This window comes from Pan troglodytes, chromosome 6, assembly GCF_028858775.2.
Source record: "Pan troglodytes isolate AG18354 chromosome 6, NHGRI_mPanTro3-v2.0_pri, whole genome shotgun sequence".
Lineage (NCBI taxonomy): Eukaryota > Metazoa > Chordata > Mammalia > Primates > Hominidae > Pan > Pan troglodytes.
In genome coordinates this window covers 132,287,487-132,301,372 of record NC_072404.2, presented here as the reverse complement: position 1 = coordinate 132,301,372, position 13,886 = coordinate 132,287,487, and the positions used below count along the sequence as shown (strand labels likewise).

At 35.4% G+C, this 13,886-nt stretch overlaps 1 protein-coding gene across 1 annotated transcript in view; it reads right to left on the bottom strand.

The window, feature by feature from the left end:
- Positions 1 to 331: 331 nt before the first annotated feature.
- The window catches only part of CAPZA2 (capping actin protein of muscle Z-line subunit alpha 2), a 54,017-nt gene continuing 40,462 nt past the window's right edge, over positions 332 to 13,886 (bottom strand). The window contains 5 exon segments of the mRNA NM_001135817.1: positions 332 to 1,864; positions 3,503 to 3,565; positions 7,471 to 7,542; positions 9,299 to 9,377; positions 13,258 to 13,337. Coding sequence (NP_001129289.1) covers positions 1,724 to 1,864; positions 3,503 to 3,565; positions 7,471 to 7,542; positions 9,299 to 9,377; positions 13,258 to 13,337 — 435 coding nt within the window. The 3' untranslated portion in view covers positions 332 to 1,723.

Sequence of the window (13,886 nt, the reverse complement as noted above, 5' to 3'; positions counted from 1 at the left end):
CCCAGCCTGTTCTAAATTATTTTTGATAAATCTTCCGTCTCACAAGCAAATCACCTTAAAAACAGTTGCATACATTTTCAGTAATGCATTCCAGACTAGAACAGAGATAGGAAATTGATGACTTTCATGGGATAGAAACTCATGATGGCCTAACTGATACAACTAAGCTTGTCAATTAGATCTAGTATTTAGTTCACCATCATCAAACTTTCAAATATATATATCTTAAAAAGGAACAGATAATTAATGTTACCAATTCATTTTCTTTAGGAATCCCAATGTGCCAAAACTTGTATTTTAAAACTAAAGAAAAGATGATTTAGACAAAATGTCATAATTTCATATTATATTCTCAATGCTTTCAAAGCCCAACAGTGATTTTAAAAAGAAATTAAACAACATGCTTTCATTGAATTTTTAAAAATCTATACAATTCAAGCTAATGAAATATTTTATTGTACATCATAAAAGTGGTGTTTTTCTAAAAAAAAAAAAACAATAAAATAAAATAAAATAAAAATTTCCAGGCCCAGACGTCTGTGGGAGTACGTGAGGAAAGGATTCCACTCAAGTATAATCAGCAATACTCTATTGAATGAAACCATAACTCCACTTCACTCCCTATGGTAAATACTAACATTCACCACAGGCTTGAAATTCCTGTAGCATCAGTAGAACTATTTTTGAAAATATTACAAACATGCTTATGATGCATAGGAAGATGAAAAAATTTAGACTGTAACCGCACACCATATGTAATCCCAGCTTTTCTAATTTACAACCAGTTAAGAATTACAATATCCAAAGAAAGTATTTTAAAATATATATGCTCACTGGTAAGTGATTTTCTACTCAAATAAATAGGAAAATTTGCATTTTAATGTCACATTGAATTTCAGTACTTTTCAATCCAAGAAAAAAAAAAAATAAACCGAGACATGGTCATGAGTTCAGGATTATATATATTACAATTTGCCTTGTTATAATACATTTGTGGCTTTATGATAAAAATAACTCAGGGACATATGGAATTCAAGCTGATTTGCGTAACTGTCACAAGAAAAAAAGCATTAAATGCATTTCTGAAATAAGTATTTTCATTAATTTCAGAATCTCAAAACAGCATTAGACCTTGCCTTGTTTAAAAAAAATTTAGTTCAACACTAAGCTAGCTAAATAACCTTCTTGAAAGGTTTAAACACAATTGATATAGAAAATGCTTTCCCTCTAATCTCAACTTTACATAAATGGAACAGGTGAGGAAGAAAAGGTAGACAATTTCTTTAGCAGCATATATGGCTAAATCCATCTACCACCTTAAACTAGAATGTCCATTATTGACCCCATTAAAAAGAACTGGGGAAATATCAAAAATTACTGATTTCATAAACCAAAAGACAACAATTTTAGGGTTACAGTTAGTAAAATATTTTTGAGACACTTCAAAAACTTTTAACCATAAACTAGAAGAATCATCTCTTCATTGTAAGAAAGGCCTAACAGAAAGACATTTAAACTAAACTGATTTTCAATCCTCTTAGAACAAACAAAATGAAAAATAATGGTTGATTAGCTAAGCTTTGTGCTCTAATCAAACTAATTAATTACAGTGATTTTAAATGGCAACAGCCCATCTGACTGGGCAGCTTGACAGTTCAGAATACTTTTGCAATGATTTTTTAACGCAAAGACACTAAAATGATCCGGTCATGCAATGTTCATCTTATGCATTCTGCATCTCTTTGCCAATCTTGTAGCTAAGGATCTTGTTCCAATCAATCTTAGTGCGTGTAACTGGCAACTGTCGACGTAAGGCTTTGAAAGTAGTGTCCGACATTGTCTGATAATTCTCACTGATGGCAGTCTATGAAAAACAATAGTTAGAAGTTTAAAGTAACGCAAAGAACAGAACAATTTATAAAGCACATAGATGTTTTCAGAATAAGTTTTATTTAAGCAGCCTGTTTCACTGTTTTTAAACAGTCAAATAAAATCCCAACATTGTTTTAAAAGCTGTTTAATAGCAGCTAGAAGAGCCGGGCGCGGTGGCTCACGCCTGTAATCCCAGCACTTTGGGAGGCCGAGGTGGGTGGATCACGAGGTCAGGAGATCGATCGAGACCATCCTGGCTAACACAGTGAAACCCCGTCTCTACCAAAAATACAAAAAAAAATTAGTCGGGCATGGTGGCGGGCGTCTGTAGTCCCAGCTACTCGGGAGGCTGAGGTGGGAGAATGGCGTGAACCTGGAAGGCGGAGCTTGCAGTGAGGCGAGATCGCGCCACTGCACTCCAGCCTGGGCCACAGAGCAAGACTCTGTCTTCAAAAATAAATAAATAAATAAATAAATAAATAAATAAATAAATAAATAAAATAAAAGCAGCTAGAAGAAAAAGCCTATAATAATTTTGAATAAACTTAATGAAATAAAACTATAAATTAGACTTAATATTTGTGTGTCATTTTGAATTTATTTTAGTGTGTCAGAACAATTTATAGATTATTATTTTTAAGGAGTAGAAACTTGTCCAATTCACAAATTAAATGGTTCAATTCAAGAGTGTAGTTTACAAGCTGATAAATAACATAAAAAGTAAAGCACAAAATGAAATGTGATCTAAACAGATTACACATAATCCAAATGCTAAGACACAGCCTGAATTAAAATTTCCAACCAGAAAGAAGATAGCCACTTAAAGTCTGGCATATTTTGACTGATACAGGTTGAGCATCCCTAACTGAAAAATCCAAAGTTTCCAAAGCTTGAAACATTTTGAGCATCAACTTGACACTCAAAGGCAATGCTCACTGAAGCACTAATGCAGATTTCTAATTTTCAGATTATGGAAGCTTGACTGGTAAATAGATAATGCAAATATTCCAAAATCCAAAAAAATCTGAAATCTAAAACACTTCTGGTTCCAAGCAACTCAGATCAGAGATACTCAATCTGCACTCAGAAATTATGTTGGCCAAAACCTAGTCTTTTTTTTTTTTTTGAGACGGAGTCTCACTCTGTCACCAGGCTGGAGTGCAGTGGCGCAATCTCAGCTCACTGCAACCTCTGCCTCTCAGGTTCAAGCGATTGTCCTGCCTCAGCCTCCCGAGTAGCACGCGTCACTACAGGCACATGCCACCACACACAGCTAATTTTTGTATTTTTAGTAGAGACAGGGTTTCACCATGTTGGCCAGGATGGTCTTGATCTCTTGACCTCGTGATCCACCTGCCTCGGCTTCCCAAAGTGTTGGGATTACAGGCGTGAGCCACCGCACTCAGCCTAGTCTTAGTATTTTGAAAACACAAACTATTAATGGAATTCAATTTACTTGCCACTCTTTTTGCCTACACATTAGTAAGTCTGCCTTTGTGTTAAAAGCAGACACACAACAAAAAGACTCTAACTGATGCAATGGAAAAATTCAGCCTTTGGCTGAAATTAAAATTTCAGTGACATTAATTCATATGTGAATGTAGCTTATATAATATTTAAAAAATCATACCTGGTATTCATTTTCTGCAGCTTCTACAATCTTTATAAATTCTTTTGCTGTTTGCACTTCATTCTGAAAAAAAAAACAAAAACAAAATAAAAATAGTAATTTAAAACTAAACCACTATTATTTTAAAATATATGTATGGTTGATGTAATGTTATAATAAATAACACAGAAGGAAATTATGACATAGAACAAATATTGTAAGATCAATTATTCTAAGTCTAAGGGGAAAATAGGTAAAATTATTTTAAAAGTCTACAGAATAAGCTGGTCTCAATGTTCAGCTGGCTAAGGAAAGTGAAATCTCAATGATACACACATGGATGAAAAGTTCAATTTTAAACACTGGACATGCATTCCAATAGACAACCTTTATGGGTAAGAAGTTTGGTAAAGATTTCTAATTGATGACTCTTTATCTGAATATTGTTAAATATTTACTGAACATTATGTAACAGAACAGTGATACCAAAAAAAAAATCACTAATCAGGAAGAATGTATTTTTCTGGAAATTTTTTTTTTTTAACATGCCAATAGATGGGTTTGTTTGCTTTTTCCTAACAGTAAAGTTAACAGAATCTGGATTTAAAAAATAAAACAGTGTTAATGTAAAAGTCTCTAACACCTTATACTTTATATATATGGTGTAAAAATATAAAACAATGAAAAACTCCTTAGAGTAAAAATGGTCATTCCTAAAAAAACGAGCACAAACTGGCATATTAGTCAAGTTTAATTACTATGACCATCTCTCAAAACCGTACCCTCTGTACTCTTGTGGACAAATTTCTCTTAGGAAGCATCTGTTTTTTTTGTTTTGTTTTTTTTTTTTTTTGAGACAGGGTCTCAGCCTGTAGCACAGGCTGGAGTGCAGCAGTGTGATCTTGGCTCACTGTAATCTCCGCCTCCCAGGTTCAAGCAATTTTCATGCCTCAGCCACCCAAATAGCTGGAACTATAGGAATGTGCCACCATTCCCATCTCATTTTTGTATTTTTAGTGGAGATGGGGTTTTGTATTTTTAGTAGAGACGAGGTTTCGTCATATTGGCCAGGCTGGTCTCGCACTCCTGACCTCAAGTGATCCACCTACCTCAGCTTCCCGAAATGATAGGATTACAGACGTGAGCCACTGCACCCATCCAGGAAGCATCTTTGCTCAATGTCAAACTCCCCAAACAAGACGGCACCATGCCCTTGTTATGTCAATAATATTGAATGTAGTAATTACATATGATATGTAACTATATGGAGAACATCTCATGGAAAATCAGACATTAGTAAGTTTTTTTCACTGGCAAATTTTGCAAGGAGAGTACCAATTAGGTCAAAGCAGAAATCACCTAAGTGCTAGTAAAAAATTTTTTAAAAGATAGCTTCAGGGGCTGGGTGTGGTGGCCCATGCCTGTAATCCCAGCACTCTGGGAGGCCAAGGCAGAAAGGTTGGTTGTGGCCAGGGTTTGAGACCAGCCTGGACAATATGGTGAGACCCCATCTCTACAAAAAATAAATTAGCTGGGCATGGTGGCACACGCCTGTAGTCCCAGCTACTAGAGAGGCTGAGGCAGGAGGATGGCTTGAGCCCAGGATGTCGAGGCTGCAGTGAGCTGTATTCACACACTGCACTGTAGCCTGGGCAACAGAGTGACACCCTGTCTCAAAAAAATACGTGTGTGTGTGTATGTGTATATATATGTATATGTAAATATAGCTTATCTTCTTAGGTAGCATCTGGCTTAACACATTCATACATGTTTCTTAAATGCCTTCTTCAGTTAAAAATAAATTTTTCTGGCCGGGCGCAGTGGCTCACGCCTGTAATCCCAGCACTTTGGGAGGCCGAGGTGGGTGGATCACGAGGTCAGGAGATCGAGACCATCCTGGCTAACACGGTGAAACCCCGTCTCTACTAAAAATACAAAAAAAATTAGCCGGGTGTGGTAGCGGGCACCTGTAGTCCCAGCTACTCGGGAGGCTGAGGCAGGAGAATGGCGTGAACCCAGGAGGCGGAGCTTGCAGTGAGCCAAGACAGCGCCACTGCAGTCCAGCCTGGGCGAAAGAGCGAGACTCCGTCTCAAAAAAAAAAAAATTTTCTTTAATATCTGTAAATTGTATATAAGCAGTTGATGTTTATAATACACAGATACTTTTAGGTATATGACACAAACAAATGAGAAAATGTCACTGTTAATGTTGTACTGTCAATATCCATGGGGCAAAAAAACCAAAAGCCAAACTTTTGGAGGCCAAGGTGGGTAAACTACATGAGTCCAGGAGTTCAAGACTAGCTGGGCAACATGGTGAAACCCCATCTCTACCAAAAAAAAAAAAAAAAAAAAAAAAAAAAAATTAGCTGGGTGTGGTGGCACATGCCTGTAGTCCCAGCTACTCAGGAGGCTCAAATGGGAGAATGGCTTGAGCCCTAGAGGCAGAGGTTGCAGTGAGCTGAGATCATGCCAGCCTGGGTGACAGAGCCAGGTCTTGTCTCAAAAAAACAAAACCAACCAAACAAAAATCAACAAGGAAACAGTTGCATACGCAAGGGAAAGAATGTGTGAAAGAATTCTGTGGAGAAATAAAACCAAGTTCAAAAATTCTTAAATTTGAAAGATGAACTTAAAAAAAAAACTTCATTAAATCATGATCCAAATAGCTACTGAAATGAAAAGATAGGATACAGTTTAAAAGTTAGGTAGAAGATCATAGACCTAAATGTAAGAGCTAAAACTATTATATAATACTTTTAGAAGAAAACACTGGAGTAGATCTCCATGACCTTGGGTAGACAATGGTTTCTATTAATATTTCAAATCTCAAATGACAAAAGAAAAAAATCAAAACCAAAATCTTCTGTTTTGCAAACAATATCATCAAGAAAGTGAAAAGACAACACAGAGAAGGATGAAAATATCTGAAATCATGTATGTGATACACTGGACTTGTATCCAGAATATATGAACAAGTACAACTCAGTAATACAAATGTGAATAATCAATTAGGAAATGAGCAAAGGATCTGAATGGGTATTTCCCCCCAAAAGATATGCAAATGATCATAAGCACAAGAAAAGATGCTCAAAATCATTAGCATCAAGAAAATGTAAATAAAAACCACAATAAGACACTACTTCATACTGACTAGGATGGCTATCATCAAAAGGACACATTTTGGAAAAAGATATAGAAAAACTGAAACTCTTATACACTGCTGGTGAAACTTTAAGATGGAAAACAGTCTGGCAGTTCTTCAAAAGGTTAAACATAGTTACCAAATGACCCAGCAATTCCACTCCTATGTATATACCAAAAAGAAATTTAAAAAGCTACACAAAAAATAGTACACAAATGTTCACAGCAGCAAAAAGTAGAACACAGAAATGTCCATTAACTGAAGAAAGGATAAAATGTGGTATGTCCATAAAACAGAGTATTATTTGGCAATAAAAAGGAACAAAGTACTAATACATGCTCTAAAAAGGATGAATGTTGAACATGTTAAATGAAAAAAGCCAGTCAGAAAAGACTATATATTATGATTACATTTATATCAAATGTCCAGCACAAGCAAATCCACAGAGCCAGAAAGTAGATTAGCCACTGCCTAGGGCTGGGAGGGTTCTGGGGGAAGGGCTGGGTAGAATGGAGAACGATTGCTAATGGTACAGGGTTTCTTTTAAGGAGCATGAAAATGTTCTAAAATTAGATTGTGGTGACTGCTGTCCAACCCTATTAGTAATATACAAAAAAAGAGAGAAAAATTTGAAGCTTATATTTTAAATGAATGAACTGACTGGTATACAAATTATATCTCAAAGCTGCAAAAAAGTTAGGTACAGGTTTGCAATTACTTATCTTTAATCTATCAGAAAACACGGTAATCTGAAGCAGAAATATTACTTAAAATGTTCATTCCAAAACTGTTCTGGTTTTACAGAAGTATTAGGTTAAATTTTACTGTGGAATTAATTACTTACAGACACTGTTAGGGAATCTTGTATATCTTTATGACTCACTAGCTGAACATTACCATCTTCATAATAATGAACCTATTAGAAAAAGAAATTACAGAAACCACATTACAGGAATCATCAAGAACCTTATTGCGTCAACAAGCATATCAATGCAGACTGACTACATATTTCAGCTCTAGTCTAGACTTCTCTGCTGAGCCCCAAAACTTTTGAACTCCAGCAAGACTCTTCCTGCCCTCAGCCTAGTGAGGAGACTAGTTAGAGATATTCCTGTAGTTATTCAGGCAAGCCTTCTATTGACCTGACTGCTGGACATTTTTGCCTCACAGTCATTCATTCTACTGGTACCTAAAACCAAGATGTCCAAATCTGGGCTCACAATATTCCTTCCCAACCCTGTTCCTCTTTTGTGTATTTCCACCAACCATTTAATTCCCCAAACTCAGACATGAATTTACTCAACAAACATTGAATGAGTGCTATAAACACTGCTGCTACATAAGGTACTGAGGGTATATGGCTTTTAAAAAGACAGTCCCTGATCTCGTATTTCAGCACAACATGGTAAAGGTATGTATAAAGTATGTTAGCAGTACTCTAGATTCTTTCTGAGGGTTAAAAAAGGCTTCAGTATATTTCAGAGAGGACTAGAGGTATGTGAAGTTGGGGAGAGTAATAGCTGTAGAAATATATACAGGTAGCAAACCAGTCAACTCTGGGCCTTGTATGTCATGCAAATATGTCTGGACTATCTGGCAGATGAGAGTGTACTACTAAATGGTCTTACATAGTCAAGTAACATATCCACATTTAAATTTAAAAAACTATCTTTTTGATGGCAGTGTGAATGTCAAAGAGTCCACCAATTCAACAAAATAACAGTCATATGGTACTATGCTAAATGCTGAAGACTGTACTGTGAATCAGACAATCCTTGCTCTCAGTAAGCTTTGGTCCTACAAGGGGCACCATTTTAAAACTGCTGTAATTATCCAGGTAAGCACCACTGAGGTCTAAGTGAAGGAAGAATAATGCTGACAATAATGACTACCATTCATCGAGTACTTGGTGTCTGTCTGTCCTAACCCTTTTAGCCATATTAACTAAATCTTCAAACAATCACGTATGCTTTTTTTTTTTTTTTTTTTTTTTGAGACGGAGTCTTGCTCTGTCGCCCAGGCTGGAGTGCAGTGGCGCAATCTCGGCTCACTGCAACCTCTGCCTCCCGGGTTCAAGCGATTCTCCTGCCTCAGCCTCCTGAGTAGCTGGGACTACAAGCACGTGTAATTTTTTGTATTTTTAGTAGAGATGGGGTTTCACTGTGTTAGCCAGGATGGTCTTGATCTCCTGACCTTGTGATCCACCTACCTCGGCCTCCCAAAGTGTTGGGATAACAGGCGTGAGCCACCGCGCCCAGCCAATACATACACGTTAATACATGCATACAATATATTTATACAACTACACACATGCATATATTAATATGATACTTCACCCCACTCCACCCAATTCAGAGGAGAGAAGTACACAACTCAAACTCAGAAGACGCCTGCATGAACAAATTGTATCTGAAGAGCAGACCAAATGGCAGCATCTAATTTTAGCTGTGTTTTATAATCTGTCAGCTATCCTTGCAGATTTTTGATGACTAGGGAATAAACTGCCAGGTTATTTAAAAGATTTAAAACAGCACTATTGTTTTTCCCATTACCCCAAAACAAAGACCTGAAAAAGAAATGTATATGATATACTATGAAAATGTAAACTTAGGAATTAGTTGTTTCTCTGTTCAGAATCATCTAAAGATCAGTAAACAAATTATTTTTCATACCTGAATTTTCAAGATGCCAACCACTTGAGTGGTTGAAGGAGTGATTGTAAACTTCCATTCTGACCTCCAACGACCATTCCTTAAAAATAAAAACAGCAGCTGTAAATAAGGTAGGGAAAATAATTTGAATCAATTTTAAGTTTCAGATTATATTTCATGCTACAGTATGAGAGAGTGTGGGGGATGAATACTGGACATTAAATTTTTAATCACTGAAATAGTCAAAAATAATCAAAAGGTTAAGTCCAGTTATGATACATATTTAATTTTCGCCCTACTGATAAGAAAGAACTTACATAATGGATTTAATGCCAGAATTCTAAAGCTAAGGCTTAAAATACAATTCAGGCTGGTGTGTGTGCAGTGCTGTTTGCCACTAATTGATCACAATCAGTTACAGGTTTCTTTGTTCCATCTCCACTTGACTAGCCTTAAAAAAAAACAAAACAAAAACCAATACAAAACTAAGTCATAAGCTACTGTGGAGATAAATTTTAAGCTACTTCTTCAATCAAATCACTTATATTTCCAAAATAAATGGAATAAATGTTTAGATTAACAGGGGCTTTTATAAATACACTCAGTGTAGTTTAACATCTACTGAATGATACAAAGTACCATAGAATTTAAAAAGAATGACTAGTAAATGTTATACAACACTCTTAAAGAGGTTTTGATATCTGGAAATAAAGGACTATACTTATTAACATGAGTTTTTTTTTTTTTTAGTTTTCCAATTTTATGTTTAAAGTCTCCACATAAAAGGCATATCCTCCTTCTCTGCTCCTGAAATGATTTTTGGTATACAAATACATATTAATGGTTTGAAACTGAGAAATTACAAACTGGTATGTTACTACTTTTTGTCTACCAGTGAATTTTATCTTATTTTTCTTTTTTGACAAAATTCTGGATGAGTAGTTTAGCTTCTGATATTCTATTTTTCTGACAAACTTTTCAAGGTAACTTTTTGTCTCTGCTCTCTGCACGCTAAGGACATTCTAATATGTTAGCTTTTTTGAACATTATATAATAGTCACAGGGTAATTAATCACTATACTGGCTTTTGCTAGACAATGATTTCTGGGTTCAATACTCATGTAGTCTACCCAATCATAAAGTCTATAGAATGATAGTACAAGTTGAGTCTTCCTAATTCAAAAATCTGAAATGCTTCAAAATCTGCAACTTTTTGAGCACTGACATGATGCTCAAAGGAAACGATTATTGGAGCATTCTGAATTTTGAATTTTTGAATTAGGGATGTTAAACTGGTAAGTATGATGTAAATATTTAAAAATTTGAAATCCAAAAGACTTCTGGTCCCAAGCATTTTGGATAAGAGATATTCAACCTGTATTCTCATACTTACAGTTACACTGAATATTTGAAAATTATTATTAGAACAATGTATATGTTCTACAAAATAAGAGATAATTTTATAACATGTCTTGATTTGAGTGACTCATCCAAGATTTTTCAAAGAAGGTTGGTTGGAAAAATAACTTGGAGGTTTATTCACTTTTGTTTCATGATTCCAAAAGAAGTATTCCTTTTATTGAGGTATTAGTGCCAAGCCAGCTAGTGAGTCCTTAGCATATACAAAATACTGACTAGGACAATATACATTTATATAACCATTGATTATGAAAAGAAAAAAAAATAATTCCAAACCAAGTAGTGGTACCAATTTGAGAACTATTTCAAAAGATTCTTCCAAAGGCATTAATTACTACAGTAACAGTAAATGACACTGAGTAGATAGTACTCTTTTATTAGTAGAGTAAATGGCCAATATGTCCTAGCCTTTAATTATATTCTGCCCCTCTCTTTTATTAACTCTGTAATTATAAATATGTATTCACTCAACAAACATTTATATTAAGCCCCTAATACTGCTAGATCCTGGAGAAATGGTAGAGACAAAGAAAAGGTCTCTACTGAAATCTAAGAAACATCTAAGACTAGCTGCTTCTGATTTTTACTCTACCTATATTTTAGATGAACTGAAGTATATTTCTTTTTTTTTTTCTTCTAGAGATAGGGTCTTGCTTTGTCACCCAGACTGAAGTGCAGTGGCGTGATTATAGCTCACTGCAGGCTTGAACTCTTGGGCTCAAGAGATCCTCTTGCCTCAGCCTCCCAAGTAGCTAGGACTATAGGCACGCACCACCATGCCTGACTAATTTTTTTTTTTTTTTCCTAGAGATGGGGTCGTACTATGTTGCCCAGGTTTCTTGAACTCCTGGCCTCTGGCCATCCTCCTACCTTGGTCTCCAAAAGTGCTGGGATTACAGATGCCTGGCTTGAAGTATAGTTCTTTGTATTAACTACTTAGATTTTACTGAGACTATTGCACCATGATATTATCACTTTGGAAAAATCATATCAAAGCATATAAAATACATTTTTTTCCAGAAAGTGAAAGCCACTAAGTTAAGTGATACAATGCTCATAGTGATGGCTTAGGAAAAATTACCCTTGTAAAGTGAAATAGTGAGAATAGAAAATTCAATGACAAGTTGGGCACCATGTGAACCTGTAGTTCCAGCTACTTGGGAGCCGGAGGCAGGAGGATCACTTGAGCCCTGGAATTTGAGACCAGCCTGGGCAACACAGCAAGACTCTGTCTCTAAACAGAAAATAAAACTCAAGGACAGACATTTTCTTCATTTTATATATGTTAAAGCTCAAAGGAATTAGATTTTAAAAAGACAAATTAGTAAACTTATTGTAACAGCTCCAATGTATTATAAAGAAGAACGTAGTAAAAAGAATTTTCTTCTAATAGTAGCTCCATCTCAACAAGATTGATTTTATTATGTGTTTCCTGGCATAAATAACATAAATTAGTAATAATTTTATAAATATTGATTGTTTCAGGATTCTAGATTAATGCTACAAGATTTTAGACCCAACACAGAGAAACTACACTTATATTAAGTCCATAAAAGTAACTCTATATGACAGAAACTTTAGGGAACTGTGGCTAGTCATTAAGGCATACATTCACATATGGCATTGATTTTCCTTCAGTGATGATGGACCTGCATTCCTCCAAATATTCTTGGTTAACCTTGCAACCCTGCATTTATTTCTGAGATGGCTAAGCAGTGGAGCAACCTTAGGCCATGAACCCAACTGGCCCACAGGGGTTACCTGTTACTTTACCCTTAATAGCACCAACAACCAACTTGGCTAGTAAGTCAAAGGCTAATATACTAAAAGGTAAATATTATGACCATACTTATTCTGGTGACCTCAGCATGTAAAACAGGGATAAACGTAAAGATTTCATTCAATTATGGACTTGTAAAGTCTTAAAGAACCTCAGAATTTTATAACAGGTACTCAGAAATAGTCTTGTCTAAGAATAAAAATGACCAACAACTTGTCAAAGGTCCAAGACCAGTATGGTAAATCAGTGCTCCTGAGGGCTTGAAGTTTATGAGGAATAATGGAATTATTTGTACACAAAATTACAAGGCATGAATGTAATCTTCCTCATTGTATAAAACATGTCATTATTTCCTCACATTGGCTAATCAAGTACAAAGCAATCCTCTACTTCAGAGTCACAAAGTTCACAAAAGTAGTATCATTTTTTGCTCTATAATTATCTTTGTTCTCCTCCACATAAGTTTCATTCAGGAACAGCCCCTTCACAGAATGAGCATATGGATTGCCAACTGGTGTTCTCGCAGGCACACATGCTCCCTCAGGATGCTGTTTGCTAGTCCCATACTCTTTCCACTGAATGTCAACAGATTTGCCACTACCTTTAGTGATTAGGCTGTTGAGCAAATTTACCTTCCTTATACCAAAAGGCTAAAATTTTATACCATCTCTAAATTGTTCTTAATCATAAACAAACAAGGTGTAGCCCAAATCACTAAAGTAAGAACTACAAAGACGTAAAACAATGCCAAAACTCCCCAATATCCAAAATTTTAACTTACCAAAAGTTTTTTGCTTGGAACTGATGGCTTTCTATGCATGCAATAATGGTTTGCTGTCCATCTATTTTTTTGCCATACACCTTATTGGCAAAGAAAATAAGCATAAGAATGAATTTAGGGCCATGGAATGTCCAACTTTAAAAATCTATAAAATACTGCAAATTGTACAGTACTTTGACAAGAACACATAAAATACAAAGTAGGCCATCATTCCAATATAGTAGCTAGAAAAACATGTTCTCAAATATTTATGCCTAATCAAATTATTAGTGGACCACAAAAGGGGACACTAAATAAAATACAATTCATTAAAATTAATTGTACTCTGAAATATTCACGAACATTCTAGATAATCTACTTTCATAAGTAGATAATTTATTTTAAACATACAGATGCTAATCTAGCTTTTTCCATGCAAGTGAAAACTGGACCTAGCTTGTGATTATCACCTTTGTTCACTTCACAATCTTAGGGGCTGCTGTTTCTTTAGTCACTTAAAAGTACTGGAATAAATTAACTTACTTATAAGTGAGAAAGGTCGTTAAGAGAATGCCTGTTATGTATCACAATGCTATTTCACCTCTTGCCTACTGCTTTAAAAGTAATAATTAATTTGTGCCTTTCAATCC